We start from the raw sequence: 16,868 nt of genomic DNA on the forward strand, positions 1-16,868 counted from the left end.
CCTCAGCAGGATGTTACCACCACCCAGGTGCCCTCTTCCTGTCCTGACAGGCTTGAGGAGGCTTGAGGAGGTCCAGAAATGGAGCCATTTCCTTCCCCCACCCCCTCCTAGTCCAAAGTCAAGAGTAATAATCAAGGACAGAGCATGTCAGGCTAAGTGCATGTCAGGCTAAGCACTCATGAGTCGCCACAGTCCCCCAAGAAAAGGAGAGAGAAAGATACCGTCTACATTACAGATGAGAAAACAGGTGTTGAGCGAGGCAGAAAGTGCAGTACTCACAATTCTGGAGCCTGGGGGTGCGTTCCTCCAGGGGTCACCCTCTAACAGGCATAGAGAGCACGAGGAAGGGTCAGCCCTTTGCCCTCCCATGTGAGCACCCCTCACATCAGCCTTGGGATCCTGCTCTCTGGCAAGACCCTCGGCTAGGTTTTCAAAAGAGACTGGCCAGCATTTTGCCGAAAGTATTGCTATGAGCAAATAATTGTCTTCACAAATCACCTCTGAAGAGTGGCCAAAAAAAAAAAAAAATCTTTTTACCCTTGATGAATCAAGAGCCTAAGAAAACATCTCTGACTGGGGAGAGCCTGTATCCAAAAACTTATCAGTACAGCCCAGTCTAATCCTTAATTTCACATGATCCTCTCAAGTGATTGAAAAGTTCCAAGGGGGTGTATGTAATTCAGCAAACCCCTGTCTAGCTAACAAGGTCCCCACAAAGCAAGAGAAACTGGTCTCTTTCGGCCTGTCTGGACTAAGGTCATTTAACTTCAACCCTTTTATGAATGGAAACCAGCTTTCTAAAGACTGCTGTGCAGTCAATGGCCAACAGCAGACCACTCAATGGCCGAGCCTTCTGAGTCATAAAATACTTCTGAAAAGGGGAGATCAAAGCTTCCCTACCGCCTATTGAAACCCGACTGCTTCCAAAGCTCCTTGCAGGGACCCAGGCTCTCTGGAGGATGGGTCCCTGCAGTCGCAGTCTAAAAGGGACACCAGTGAGAAAGACACGAGGACACTGGGGCAGCCAGCCATGCAGGAGAAACACCACTTATGGTTTAATTGTTGGGGACAAAGAGAAAAGAAACGAAAGAAAAACTAAAAGACAAAATTAGGCGGCGTGTCAGGAATGGAGGCTGGAGGGATCTCCTGCAGCCTTGATCATGGCACACTTTCCAGGGAGCCCCTGATGGCGGTGCTGAGGCTGGGTCCTGATCAGAGATGACCAAAGATGCCAGCAGACCACTCCGCCACTCTTGCCGGCTGGGCGTTGGCGGAGGTTATTCATTGAAGGCGAAGTACCAAGTACCCTCGTACAGATCTGGGCAGGAAAGCAAGATGGTGGCAGTACCTGCATGCCTTGTCTCTTGCTCTTCACCTTGTGAAGGGAGCTTGGTGTTAAGAGTCTGTTAAGCAAGGGGTGCATTTCCCCAACTGGAACCCCTGGTAATTAGGTTTATCAGGTACCAATAAAGTGCAATTAATCTTAGATCTAGAAGTTGCTCTTTCCTGGTGAACGCAGAAACCTGGACAAGTTGTTGATGGAAGTATGTATGCCTTAAAGAGAGGGGAGCAGTCCAATTAGTATTACAATTCCACCTCCTGGAGCTTCACAATGCACATTAGCATATTAAAAGGTGTGAAATGTATCACAGAGAAGACTGTCTAATTGCATTTAAACCTAAAGTTTCCCTCACTCTATGGGAATATCTGGCCAGGAAACCACTTATATGGTCCTGAAATCCTTTTTTCCCTGGAGTACCTCTCACCAATAGAAAACAATACATGATATATCTTTTTGGGGGAAGCATTGCTTTGATTTTCTTGTCACTACCAGACTGTGAAGAGATGCTCCCTGAAAAAAAAGTTTCCATGACCAAATAAGTTAGGAAAGTTCTAGTTGTAAACAAAGGTCTTTAATGTAGGCATTTCTTAGTTGTTAATATGCTAATTTGCCTGGTAAAGCTCAGAGAGGTGGCTTTAACACTAATTTGACTATGCTTCCCCCATTTTTAAAATCCTACTCCATGAACGTTTTCTATAAACTAGAATATGGCATCCAACTTGTTTGCAACTTTATACCATGCCCTGAACTGAAGCTCATCAATAGTTGCTGAATAAAATAATCATTCAATGTGTCCTTCCAGTCAGCTCTTAAAATAGGACATTTCCATTAAGTTTCAGAAATGGGATCAGTGTCTCAAAATAATGGTATTTTTTTTTTCCAACAGCTATTATTAAAACAATTTGCCTTACGTTCATCATCTTGATCCAATGGTTCTTTAACGTTAGTATGCATTAGGAAACATTTGGGGATTAAAAACACACATTCCTGAGCTTAGCCTCTTTGACCTTCTGTTGTGGGTAAAGACACTGAAATTTTCAACACCTCAGGCAAAGTTAAGGCAGCAGACTGCACTCTGAAAAACACTGTCCTAATGAAAAGGAGCTCTAGGGTCAAACATTTTTGAGCAGAAAGGCCTTTGGATCTCAGAAGACAGAACTAAGAAATACAGGGGAAAGTCATGAGAAGGTAGGTGGTAGTTCAACATCAAGAAGAATCTCCCAACAATGGTGCCGGCTTCCTGGAGGTAATCACGTTCTCCTCACTGTGGTAGTCAAGGAGAGGCTAGATATAGTAGAAGGGATGTACACAGCAGATGGTGATTAGATTAATTGTGACCCCAAGATTCTGCAACAAAGTTTGCAAACCCAGAAACCTTTTCCCAGAGCGCAAGGCACTCAGATGTAGGGGGCATGGAGTGCACGTTTGCTCCTGTGTAAAGGCATTAAAATTTTTTAAAATAATCCTGCCCAGACATCACAGTGGGCAGGATTCACTCAGGGAAGTTTGCAACTTCTGTTTTGTCCATTATTCTAAGTAAATAACTACCTGCTCAACTCCTGAATAAAGTGAGCCCTTTCAGTTGTGGGGAGGGGATGGCATTTAAGAAAATATTTTAAGCGGGGGCGGAGCAAGATGGCGGAGGAGTAGGAGACCTGGATTTCGTCTGGTCCCAGGAATTCAGCTGGATAGGGATCAAACCATTCTGAACACCTACGAACTCAACAGAAGATCAAAGAAAAGAACAGCAACAACTGTCTGAACAGAAAAGCGACCACCTTCTGGAAGGTAGAACGTGCAGAGAAGCGAATCCGAGGCGATATTCGGGAGGATAGACGGCGGGGGAGGGGCCTCCGGCGGCCGCTTCTGGCAAGTGATAGAGCCGCGGAGCAAAAAATCGGAACTTTTAAAAGTCGGCTCCACTGAGGGACGTCACTCTGGTGGCTGAGCGGGGGGGGTGAAACCCTCCGGGACAGTGTGGTCTCAGGACCCACGGGTCACAGAAAGACCGGGGGTGCCTGAGTGAGGCAGAGCTCCCAGGTAACGGAGCAGGGAAGCCGGCTGCAGAGGCGGAGCCCAGGCGCGGGCTCTCAGCTCGGGGTGGCCATCAACCGTGATCCGCGGCACAGTCGGGCCCCTGCTCCTCCAGCAGGGACCCAACAAGCGGCAGATCCGGGGAGACTCCCCTTCCTCCCCCAGGAGGAGAGGCTCAGGAGCGCACCGCAGGGATCTGCTGGGTTTGGAGACTCCACCCGGGGTCGGGTGCCAGAGATAGAAACGCGCGGTCACAGGCCGGGTGAGCACGGAGTGCGGCTGGAGACCGGGGAGACGGGAGTGACTGACTGCTTTTCTCTGGGGGCTCACTGAGGAGCAGGGCCCCGAGTTCTCGGCTCCTCCGGGGCGGAGACTGGGAGGCCGCCACTTTCAATCTAGGCCTCCAAAGCTGTACAGAAACTGTGCAGGGAACAAAAGCTCCCGAGAGCAATCCTGAGCAGATTACTCAGCCCAGACAGCAAGGGCGGGGCAATTCCGCCTCCGGCAGAGACATTTGGGAACCACGGCAACAGGCCCCTCCCCCAGAAGATCAGCGAGAACAGCCAGCCAAGACCAAGTTTACCGATCAATGAGAACGGCAGAACTCCAGAGCTAGGGGAATAGTGCACATAGAATCCATGCCTTTTTTACCATGACTCTTTAGTCTTTCAATTTTTTTTTAACGGTCTTTTTTTTGAATTTTTCTTTTTCCCTTTTTCAACCAACATCTTATCAATCCCTTTTTTAAAAAATATTTTTATTTTTCATTTTGAGTCATATTCCATCCCTTCATCATATTAACCCTTATTTTTGTACATATATAAGTTGTTCTTTCTTTAAAATTTTGAGAGACACTTTCTTCTAACAGACCATGCCCAAAATCTAGTGTGTGGCACTGATCTATGCACCAGCCTGATCATATTTGATCATATTCTGTTTTGTTTCGTTTTCATTTGTTTTTATCTTTTTCTTTTTCTCTCTCTTTTTTTTCCTTTTTCTTTTCTCTTTCTTTCCCTTTCTTTTCCCCCAGTTTCAGGTCTTTTCTGATTTGTTTAGTATATATTTTCTGGGGACGCTGTTACCCTGTTAGCATTTTGTTCTCTCATTCATCTATTCTCCTCTGGACAAAATGACAAGATGGAAAAAATCACCTCAACAAAAAGAACAAGAGGCAGTACCGACTGCCAGGGACCTAATCAATATGGACATTAGTAAGATGTCAGAACTAGAATTCAGAATGATGACTTTAAAGATATTAGCTGGGCTTGAAAAAAGCATGGAAGTTATTAGAGAAACCCTTTCTGGAGAAATAAAAGAACTAAAATCTAACCAAGTTGAAATCAAAAAGGCTATTAATGAGGTGCAATTAAAAATGGAGGCTCTAACTGTTAGGATAAATGAGGCAGAAGAGAGAATTAGTGATATAGAAGACCAAATGATGGAAAATCAAGAAGCTGAGAAAAAGAGAGATAAACAACTACTGGATCACGAGGGCAGAATTCGAGAGATAAGCGATACCATAAGATGAAACAACATTAGAATAACTGGGATCCCAGAAGAAGAAGAAAGAGAGAGAGGGGCAGAAGGTATACTGGAGCAAATTATAACAGAGAACTTCCCTAATTTGGGGAAGGAAACAGGCATTAAAATCCAGGAGGCACAGAGAACCCCTCTCAAAAATCAATAAAAATAGGTCAACACCCAAACATCTAATAGTAAAACTCACGAGTCTCAGAGACAAAGAGAAAATCCTGAAAGCAGCTCGGGAGAAGAGATATGTAACCTACAATGGTAGAAACATTAGATTGGCAACAGACCTATCCACAGAGACCTGGCAGGCCAGAAAGGACTGGCAGGATATATTCAGAGCACTAAATGAGAAAAATATGCAGCCAAGAATACTATATCCAGCTAAGCTGTCACTGAAAATAGGAGGAGAGACAAAAAGCTTCCAGGACAAACAAAAACTAAAGGAATTTGCAAACACGAAACCAGCCCAACAAGAAATCTTGAAAGAGGTCCCCTAAGCAAAGAGAGAGCCTAAAAGCAACATAGACCAGAAAGGAACAGACAATATACAGTAACAGTCACCTTACAGACAATACAATGGCACTAAATACATATCTTTCAGTAGTTACCCTGAATGTAAATGGGCTCAATGCCCCAATCAAAAGACACAGGCTATCAGATTGGATTAAAAAACAAGACCCATCGATATGCTGTCTGCAAGAGACTCATTTCAGACCCAAAGACACCCCCAGATTGAAAGTAAGGGGGTGGAAAACCATTTACCATGCTAATAGACACCAAAAGAAAGCTGGGGTGGCAATCCTTATAACAGAAAAATTAGATTTTAAACCAAAGACTATAATAAGAGATGAGGAAGGACACTATATCCTACTTAAAGGGTCTATCCAACAAGAAGATCTAACAATTGTAAATATCTATGCCCCTAACATGGGAGCAACCAATTATATAAGCCAATTAATAACAAAAGCAAAGAAACACATCGACAACAATACAATAATAGTGGGGGACTTTAATACCCCCCTCACTGAAATGGACAGATCATCTAAGCAAAAGATCAACAAGGAAATAAAGACTTTAAATGACACACTGGACCAAATGGACTTCACAGATATATTCAGCACATTCCATCCCAAAGCAACAGAATACACATTCTTCTCTAGTGCTCATGGAACAGTCTCCAGAATAGATCACATCCTAGGTCACAAATCAGGTCTCAACCGGTACCAAAAGACTGGGATCATTCCCTGCCTATTTTCAGACCACAATGCTTTGAGACTAGAACTCAATCACAAAAGGAAAGTTGGAAAGAACTCAAATACATGGAGGCTAAAGAGGATCCTACTAAAGAATGAATGGGTCAACCAGGAAATTAAAGAAGAATTAAAAAAATTCATGGAAACCAATGAAAATGAAAACACAACTGTTCAAAATCTTTGGGATGCAGCAAAGGCAGTCCTAAGAGGAAAGTATATAGCAATACAAGCCTTTCTCAAGAAACAAGAAAGGTCTCAAGTACACATCCTAACCCTACACCTAAAGGAGCTGGAGAAAGAACAGCAAATAAAGCCTAAACCCAGCAGGAGAAGAGAAATAATAAAGATCAGAGCAGAAATCAATGAAATAGAAACCAAAAGAACAGTAGAACAGATCAACGAAACTAGGAGCTGGTTCTTTGAAAGAATTAACAAGATTGATAAACCCCTGGCCAGACTTATTAAAAAGAAAAGAGAAATGACCCAAATAAAATCATGAATGAAAGAGGAGAGATCACAACCAACATGAAAGAAATACAATTATAAGAACATATTATGAGCAACTGTATGCCAGCAAATTAGATAATCTGGGCGAAATGGATGCATTCCTAGAGATGTATCAACTACCAAAACTGAACCAGGAAGAAACAGAAAACCTGAACAGACCTATAACCATTAAGGAAATTGAAGCAGTCATCAAAAATCTCCCAACAAACAAAAGCCCAGGGCCAGATGGCTTCCCAGGGGAATTCTACCAAACATTTAAAGAAGACTTAATACCTATAATTCTGAAAGTGTTCCAAAAAATAGAAATGGAAGGAAAACTTCCAAACTCGTTTTATGAGTCCACCATTACCTTGATCCCCAAACCAGACAAAGACCCCATCAAACTGAATTACAGACCAATATCCTTGATGAACATGGATGCAAAAATTCTCACCAAAATATTAGCCAATAGGATCCAACAGTACATTAAAAGGATTATTCACCACGACCAAGTGGGATTTATCCCAGGGCTGCAAGGTTGGTTCAACATTCACAAATCAATGTGATACAATACATTAATAAAAGAAAGAACAAGAACCATATGATCCTCTCAATAGATGCAGAAAAAGCATTTGACAAAGTACAGCATCCTTTCTTGATCAAAACTCTTCAAAGTACAGGGATAGAGGGTACATACCTTAATATCATAAAAGCCATCTATGAAAAACCCACAGCGAATATCATTCTCAATGGGGAAAAACTGAGAGCTTTCCCCCTAAGGTCAGGAATGCGGCAGGGATGTCCACTATCACCACTGCTATTCAACATAGTATTAGAAGTCCTAGCCACAGCAATCAGACAACAAAAAGAAATCAAAGGCATCCAAATCGGCAAAGAAGAAGTCAAACTGTCACTCTTTGCAGATGATATGATACTTTATGTGGAAAACCCAAAAGACTCCACTCCAAAACTGCTAGAACTCATACAGGAATTCAGTAAAGTGGCAGGATATAAAATCAATGCACAGAAACCAGTGGCATTCCTATACACCAACAACAAGACAGAAGAAAGAGAAATTAAGGAGTCGATCCCATTTACAACTGCACCCAAAACCATAAGATACCTAGGCATAAATCTAACCAAAGAGGCAAAGAATCTGTACTCACAAAAATATAAAACACTCATGAAAGAAATTGAGGAAGACACAAAGAAATGGAAAAATGTTCCATGCTCATGGACTGGAAGAACAAATATTGTGAAGATGTCAATGCTCCCTAGAGCAATCTACACATTCAGTGCAATCCCCATCAAAATACCATGAACTTTTTTCAAAGAAATGGAACAAATAATCCTAAAATTTGTTTGGGACCAGAAAAGACCCCGAATAGCCAGAGGAATGTTGAAAAAGAAAAGCAAAGCTGGCGGCATCACAATTCTGGACTTCAAGCTCTATTACAAAGCTGTCATCTTCAAGACAGTATGGTACTGGCACAAAAACAGACACATAGGTCAATGGAACAGAATAGAGAGCCCAGAAATGGACCCTCAACTCTATGGTCAACTAATCTTCTATAAAGCAGGGAAGAATGTCAATGGAAAAAAGTCTCTTCGACAAATGGTGTTGGGAAAATTGTACAGCCACATGCAGAAGAATGAAACTGGACCATTTCCTTACACCACACACAAAAATAGACTCCAAATGGTTGAAAGACCTCAATGTGAGACAGGAGTCCGCCAAAATCCTAAAGGAGAACACAGGCAGCAACCTCTTTGACCTCAGCCGAAGCAACTTCTTCCTAGAAACATCGCCAAAGGCAAGGGAAGCAAGGGCAAAAATGAACTATTGGGACTTCATCAAGATAAAAAGCTTTTGCACAGCAGAAGAAACAGTCTACAAAACCAAAAGACAACCGACAGAATGGGAGAAGATATTTGCAAGTGACATATCAGATAAAGGGCTAGTATCCAAAATCTATAAAGAACTTAGCAAACTCAACACCCAAAGAACAAAGAATCCAATCAAGAAATGGGCAGAAGACATGAACAGACATTTTTCCAAAGAAGATATCCAAATGACCAACAGACACAGGAAAAAGTGTTCAACATCGCTCGGCATCAGGGAAATCCAAATCAAATCCTCAATGAGATACCACCTCACACCAGTCAGAATGGTTAAAATTAACAAGTCAGGAAATGACAGATGTTGGCGAGGATGCAGAGAAAGGGGAACCCTCCTACACTGTTGGTGGGAATGCAAGCTGCTGCAGCCACCCTGGAAAACAGTATGGAGGTTCTTCAAAAAGTTGAAAATAGAGCTCCCATACGATCCAGGAATTGCACTACTGGGTATTTACCCCAAAGATAAAAATGTAGGGATCTGAAGGGGTACGTGCACCCTGATGTTTATAGCAGCAATGTCCACAATAGCCAAACTATGGAAAGAGCCAAGATGTCCATCGACAGATGAGTGGATAAAGAAGACGTGGTATATATATACAATGGAATATTATGCAGCCATCAAAAGGAATGAGATCTTGCCATTTGCAACGACGTGGATGGAACTGGAGGGTGTTATGCTGAGCGAAATAAGTCAATCAGAGGAAGACATGTATCATATGACCTCACTGATATGAGGAATTCTTAATCTCAGGAAACAAACTGCGCTGTGAATTGTGCAAGACTGTTGAATCAGAGATCTGTACCTCTGAAACAATACATTATATGTTAAAAAAAAAAAGAAGAAGAAGAAGAAGATAGCAGAAGGGGAAGAATGAAGGGGGGGAATTGGAGGGGGAGACGAACCATGAGACACTACAGACTCAGAAACAAACTGAGGGTTCTAGAGGGGAGGAGGGGTGGGGGGATGGGTTAGCCTGGTGATGGGTATTAAAGAGGGCACGTTCTGCATGGAGCACTGGGTGATATATGCAAACAATGAATCATGGAACCCTACATCAAAGACTAATGATGTGATGTATGGTGATTAACATAACATATTAAAAAAAAAAAACAGAAAAAAAATACTTTAAGCACAGTTTAATTCTGAATTATTGAGGCAAATTCCCTGCCGGAGAAATCCTCACTGGAAAATGTAGGTATACAGGTGGGCATGCCTGTACCTACGTGTATATTTTACTATTATAACCCTCCTTTGTTTTTTCATTCTCTCCTGGGGCTTCCCTGCCAATCAAGATCATGGTTAGTTTTCCCATGGGTACTTTGCTCTTGAAAGGTGACCTAATGTCCTGATACACACTGCATGCACTCCAGGAGACTGCTGTAACACCTAAAGGCATTCTGATGCCAGTCATCCAGCTCTACTGAGGTAGAAACCCTGGTGTGGAGACTTCTAGTGGAAGAGGCTCCACCTCTCAGTCTCCTCCATCTCACATCAGCTTCTGGGTCAATGCAAGAAGAGTTGCTCATCTCCTTTAGCATGTTAACTCTGAGGAGTCACTCCAAAAAGCATTTAGTGGTTCATCCCTCTCCTGAATTCTTAAATCATTCACTGTTCTGAATCTGTTTTACTAATTGCTAATTAACTTTAGTGAAGGTATGAACCCCTTCTTTGGCCAAAGAAGCAGGGGACGTCTATGTGTTCTAGGTGGCTAGAAGGATGAAGAAATTCTTCTTCCTGCCATGATTATTTCTCCATCACCATCTCTCAATGTTCCTAGTCCAGTGTCCCCTCACCGAGCTCAGATGATGTCACAGAGTTCACTGTTGCTATTTGATAGGTTTCACAAGCAGATCAATGCATTGTTAGAGATTCGGAGCCATAACAACAGAGATGTTAAGTCAGCAAAGCAGTGTTTTTGCTCAGAACTCTTGTTTCTATTCAGAGAAAAGGAAAAACACCACAATGTAGGCTGGAAACATTTATACTATCTGTCCACAGGATATGGACAACAGATCACAAAAGAGAATATACAAATGGCTGATAAGCATAAGAAATGGTACTCAATTTCATCAACCATTAAGACAACACAAGCTAAACCCATGTAATGTGGTACCACTTCACACCCATCAATTCAGTAGCTAAAATGGAAAACAGACAACAGTAAGTGTTGGTGAGGATGTGGAGCAACTGGAACTCCCATACACTCTGATGGCAGTGCAAATTAGTACAACTGGATCCAACAGCTCAGTGTTAGGTAGACTTCCAAGAGAATGTCCATATGCTCACCAAGAGGCATATACAAGAATGCTCTGCAGTACTCCAGAACAGCCCACAGCAAAAACAACTTAAAAGCCCACCAACAATTGAATGGAACCACTGAAATAGTCCTACAGAGGAATACTGTATAATTTTACTTACGTAAAATATTCAAATAGGCAAAATTAAGCTATATTAGAAGTTAGGATAGTGGTTACCTCCTCAGGGGAAGTGACTGGGAAGGGGGACACGGTGGGCTCTTCTGGGGGCACTGGTAATGAATGTCTTGTTTCATCTCCTTGGTGGTTACATGGGTGCGAACTTTGTGAAAATTCATTAGGCTGTATCCTATGATTTTTCCATTTTTCTGTATATACGTTTTACACTTTTCTGTATATACATTATACTTCCACATACGGTTATAAAAATTAATTCTGAGTGGCATCCAGTTTCTCAGTTGTATTTCTATTCTCTTTCATGTTTGTCTTGTTTTTTTTTTTCTTATCGAGGTTGGGTGTATGTGTTTGTGTTTCGCAGTTGTTTGGCTGGGTCATGGAGAGGTGGGTAATGCAGTGGGGGTAAGCTTGGTTCTTGCCCTATCCCATAGCAAGCGGGTCTGGCCAGGGTCAACAAATCGGATAATCAGAGTCAGATGCCTAGAGATGGCAGTGGCCTGAGAAATAATTTTACAGGATTCAGGAGAGAAAGCTGAGACCTAGAGAAGTTATTTAACTAAGTACATGCATCTGGTCTGTTGAGCAGTGGGGACAGAATCCGAATTTCCTGATTCCAATTCACATGGGCCTTATACACAGGCAGACGTGACTGTCAGTTACTTCTTCCACATTCATCACTATTTTTACATCATGATGGAAATTTTTAACTTGCCTCATTCCTAGGTGTTCAGTGATCATTGGCTCCCTTTGAATCTCCTCCTTAGGATAAATAACCTGACATCTATTAAAATGAAGCAATTGACCAGATTTCCTGTTTTCGGAGAGTGGATTCCCAAGAGAAATCACCATGAGGTGGCTAAGTTTTGCTGGAACTAGAACAACTCTAGGGCGATTATTCCCTGCCAGGAACTGCTATTTTCCATGGAAGCATTTTCCATGGAAGAAGTCACTTAATCCCCACAGCCCTGTGATGTAAACCTTCTTGTTACTCCCATTTTAGAGATGAAGACACTAAGACAGAGAGAGGTTAATAACTTGTCCAAAGTCCTACTTACTAGTGAGTGCTGGGGTACAATGGTCCTGGACAGACTGCTCTTAACCACCTTCATGTGGAATGGGATAGTTTAAGCCACTATGGTGAGATGCCTGACCTCCTGAAGATGTTAGGATACTGGAACAGACAGAAGAGGGGGGAATATGGGGAAATGCCCAGAAAAGAGCAGGAGACTCATCACAACCAAGCAAAACAAACAAACAAACAAAATCCCAGGATTCGTGTGTGTGTGTGTAACCATGTCAGAATATAAGTCATTAGTGAGTTATACTGATCGTCTAAATTGATCAAGCTAGGTTGAGAACTGTTAAATCTTTGCTTCGCTCTATGCTTCAAAGATTATACCAAAGAATATCAAAACTCTGTGATGAAAGGTATTAGCTAAATTTCAGGCCACAATGTGAAAAAGAAATTAAATAATAAAGTTTTGACTAGCGGAGAACATGGGAGTTTTCATTCACCGGCACCCACACCAGCCCCTCTTGCTCTGTGTCCTGATGTACCATGTCCATTACCAACTACATCCTCAAATGGACTTTCTCACACTTTCCTTCTTCCAACCATGCCAGAGCATGACCATGATGGGTCTCAACAGACACACACTCTGATACCCATTCAAGATACTTGTCAATTGCAATGCGAACCCAGAACCCCATTTACTGCTTCATAGATTTGAATGAATCCTGAGACAAGTATCCTCTACACCAATACCCTTGTCCTGGAGCTCCACTGTTGAGGATTCCACAGAGAGGAAAGAACACTTGCCCCAAATCCTTTTCAAGTGCTTTGCATCCTGGATGCCACACTCAAGCCTGCCCGCCCTCAAGCACACCATACCACATTCTAAAAGGATGTCTTATGTGAGCAGGACACGAACAGATTAGCTAAAAGAAAACAAAAGGCCTCCCTACTACAGTGAAGGCTGGGCTTCACGGGGCGGCTGAACACAATTCCGCATTGAAATACAGTTTTCCCATTTCAAAGCAATGGAGAGGCATGCAGCTTGTTAGATTTATATAATGCCTGGGTCTCCCAAGACTTTACAAAGCGAACGGCATCCATCAAATTAATTTCCTTGGGGATCGTCTCAAACACAGAGAATAAAGAGGCCCAGACCATTAAACATCAAAAGAATGTTCTAAATGGTAATTAAAGTTCTATTATATTTTCTTTTTCTGGGAGCAGATTAGATTAATTCAATTGAGAATATTATAAGTATCAAAGCTGACAGTGTGAATGTGTCGAGTTGGCTGGAAGAATACTTAATATTGCAGACATCTGTTCATTCAAGTTACACAAAACACACAAGAGAGGGAGTCGACCCCGAGTGTGGGGTACTTACCAAGCCGGCACACGTAGACACAGCGATAGAAGATGAGCTGTCATTTCTGATAAATCCCTGATAGAAACATCGCTGCACTGCGGAAGGTTCCCGAGTCTCTGAAGCCCCATCTTTTCCAAGTACCTGGACAATAAAGTGACTGCTCAAAATCGCCGAGGGCTTAAGTTCTAAATGTAGTTCCTGTCCAAATGCTGAAAATCGGTAGTGCAGGGAACTGTGGGCACTTTGCGCCGATCGCTTTTTCCTGCCGTTGTGCAAAATGTCGTGGGAAATATACGACCCGCCCGAGTCCACTTCTACCGGGGTGACAAAGACGTAATCTGCAATGGGAAAGGTTTAGCTGTCAGCACCCAGAATCCACACTGCCCAGAGGGTCACCCTGCAACAGGCTTAAGTGCAAATACGCAGCTCAAAGGTGCCTCTGTTCCTACCGCAGTGCACCTAGATCCACAACAATTCAGAGCAGCTCATGAAGAGAGCTCTGTGGCCTTTGCCATGAGCTCTGTGACAGTGATTCCTACAAAAAACGAAAAGTCAAGCACAGGCTTCATGCATGTCAAGAATGTTTGTGGAAAATGCCACAACTCTCTCTCATGGTCTGGAGAGACAGATGGATGAGTCAGAGCCACCCATACATAAAAAGTGATTTTTTTTTTTTTTTAGAGACAAAATAAAACCACAAAAGGAGAGAAAAGAACAATTTTTTTTTCCAGGAGATTAACATCTTTGTGTTTAAACTGAATTGGGAGCACTTGGGGAGGCCGAGCTTAAATTTCAAATGATAACTCACAGGGCTGAGTAAGTAACTTGAGATGGCATCCCAGATAATGAGCACCTACCGGCAGTTTCCTATTTCCGATATTAACTATATGTGATAATAAAACCCCAGCACTCGTATGGCTCTGAACATTTTACTCTGAGCTTTTACAGGGACAATCCCATTTCACTGTAAACTAAAATATAGTGGATGCATAAAAATGCCTCAAAATTGTCAGAACTTTCCTATAGAGTCTGAGGTTTAAAATTGCTCAGACATGTTGGTGGGGGAGTGTGAGTCAGGGGACACCTGGAAAGACATGTTTCAAAATACTTTCCCCATTGCTCTCTAGAGCAGCACTAATTGCTGCTTGTTCTAAAAGGGAGGAACTAAAAAAAAACTATTTGCTGCTGGAAAATTGCAGCCGGCACACTGTTTTCTATCACAAAACGTCGAAACTGAAAAGTATCATCACAAGATGATCTGGAGCATGGCTTCTGCGTGTTCAAACACACTCTGCATTTCCACTTTCTAGGCACAGAATGGGAAACTAATTTGGAAAGTGTTTAGAAAGATTCCGAATAACTAAGAGGCATCTTTGAGTCACTTGGGTCCTTGATTATTGGAGGAGGAAAAGAAAGAGGAATTTCCCTTTTCCCAAAATAGTCAACAACCAAATAAGAATAGCTCAGGAATGAACAGAAGCCTTGTAGCTAACAAGGATCAATGAGGGATATTCTAATTGAGCCTACGTTTGGGGAAAAAAAATCCCAACAGGATCATAACTTTCAACTGTTTTCTTCTGTATGAACCATCTGTGACTCTTATTGCTTGAGCAATTCCCATTCTCACAATGGACTTTATGTCTTGCCTCTCCCATTTTCTCCTTGACTCCTTTAACTAGAAATACTAACTGACACATGTATTAAAAAACAACTAGAAAACTTTTTCTCCTCTCTTAATCTTAAAAAAAAAAAAAATTCAGCAGGCCATACACGATTTTTCTTTTAAAAATCTGCCATGTTGTTTTACAGCTATGCGACTCTTGATTAAATGCAAATTTTTTAAGCAAAAAACCACCTCCTTCCTCCACCGTACTAAAACCTAAGTGTGAAAACCCCACCTGCTCGTGCTCCAGTCTCTGCAAGAAGTCGTTTCTTACCTCCTTGTCCAGACCCACCCGCAACTCTGACTGCTCCCATTTAGGAGGCCCTGGGGCAGCCTTATCCAGCCAGCCTTCCAAGCAATCAGCCCACAAAGCGCCCTGCCCCAAACAGAGCTACTAGTTTGTTTCCAACGGGAGAATGAGCAGGTGGATGGTAATATTCAGTCCTCGAGAGAAAGAGCGGCAGTCAGAGCCTCCTGCCGAGAGTGATCTAATCAGTTTGCTCAGGGGCTAAAGATGAGGTCCTTACAGGTGGTGGCTAGAACAGAGGGAACTACATGTGGAACAATGAGGGGTTGTTTTAGAAACTGCGGCCGGCCTCTCTCTCCCGGGGGACAAAAAGTGAATTTCTCAAGAGTTCATTCCTGGCTCTCTCCCGTCCCCTCCCTCACCCACATCTTCCCAGCCCTTACTCCATGACTCTGCCATCCCCCCTCTCCCCAGTATGCCTTGCTCTCCCACAGCAGCGGGAGATGACCCTGCAAGGCTAAAAATTCTAGAATCTGGGCTGGACATCACAGTCTTGCTAGACACCTGGATCAGCTGTTCTCCTGTAGCTGGTGGGAACAATGGCATCAAGGATTTTCCACTGGGTCCCAGCAAGAAGTTAATAAACGACAGACGGGAAGAGTGTTCTGGGACCCTGCAACTGGGAACCTCAGAAGAGATTAAAGCCCCCGAGACCTCAAGCTACCCGCTCTCCTCTCTCTAAAAGCAGTTTTTGGGAATCCATGACACAAGGGCAGGGGAAAGGAGAAAAGCAAAGGAAGATCAGGAACACAAACGGACAGGAAAGTGAGAAGGAAAGATGGGAGGAGGGGAGAGCTCACACTTTTTTCATCTCCCACCAAGAATTAGCTCCAGCAGGCTTTCCCAGAGGAGGAAGGAAATGAGGAAGGTGCCTTTTGATATCAACCATCTAGTCCACTTCCTAATTTCTCACCACAGTAAGGATTTTTAAAAAAAAAAAAAAAAAGCCATTTGTGAACGAAGGAAAGTACTGTTTTCTCATTTATGGGACTTACGGCTTGAGGCACTGATTCTTTTGCTAAGTTCAGAGTCCTTGCCACATCCCCACCACCCCCCTCTCCAAACAGGAGCCCTTTCCAGGACGCACGCACACCTGCCAGGCCGGGGGTGGCGGAACGCGCCTTTCTACTTCTCTCTCTTTGGGGGTAAAGAAGGGGCAAGTGCCCGGAAAGGCCCTTCTGGGGGTGGGGAGTAAATACGAACCAACGTTTAGTCCGCCGCCGCTGCTGTCACTGGCTAAGGCTGCGGCGACCGACGCACAGCAGAGGCAACAGAGCTGGAGCGCCTGCAAGAGAAAAGGCGACACCGCGCGTGAGGGGGCGCGGCGGGGCTGGCGCCGGGCGCCCCCTGCCACCCGCTCCCGGCGCGCCCCGCCGCGGGCACCTGCCTTGGCCACGCGCCCCAGCCCCGCCGGATCGCACGGCGGGCGCGAGCGGGCGGCGGGGAGGGCGCACGCGAGCAGGAGGGCGCACTCCATGGTCAGGTGCGGGCGCGGCGGCTGCGGGCGGCCGGACGCGGCGGGCGGAGCGCACTGGCGGCGCGC

At 43.7% G+C, this 16,868-nt stretch overlaps 1 protein-coding gene across 1 annotated transcript in view; it reads right to left on the reverse strand.

Moving 5' to 3' along the window:
- Positions 1–16,802, reverse strand: part of ADAMTS18 (ADAM metallopeptidase with thrombospondin type 1 motif 18) — a 149,278-nt gene extending 132,476 nt beyond the window's left edge. Inside the window, exons 1-3 of the mRNA XM_021702791.1 lie at positions 16,713–16,802; positions 16,529–16,610; positions 13,374–13,693 (exon numbers count right to left, since the gene is read on the reverse strand). Of these exons, the coding sequence (XP_021558466.1) occupies positions 13,374–13,693; positions 16,529–16,610; positions 16,713–16,802 (492 nt within the window). The remainder of the gene's footprint in view (positions 1–13,373; positions 13,694–16,528; positions 16,611–16,712) is intronic.
- Positions 16,803–16,868: the final 66 nt, after the last annotated feature.

The sequence above is a fragment of the Neomonachus schauinslandi genome, chromosome 16, assembly GCF_002201575.2.
Source record: "Neomonachus schauinslandi chromosome 16, ASM220157v2, whole genome shotgun sequence".
Taxonomy (NCBI): Eukaryota; Metazoa; Chordata; class Mammalia; order Carnivora; family Phocidae; genus Neomonachus; species Neomonachus schauinslandi.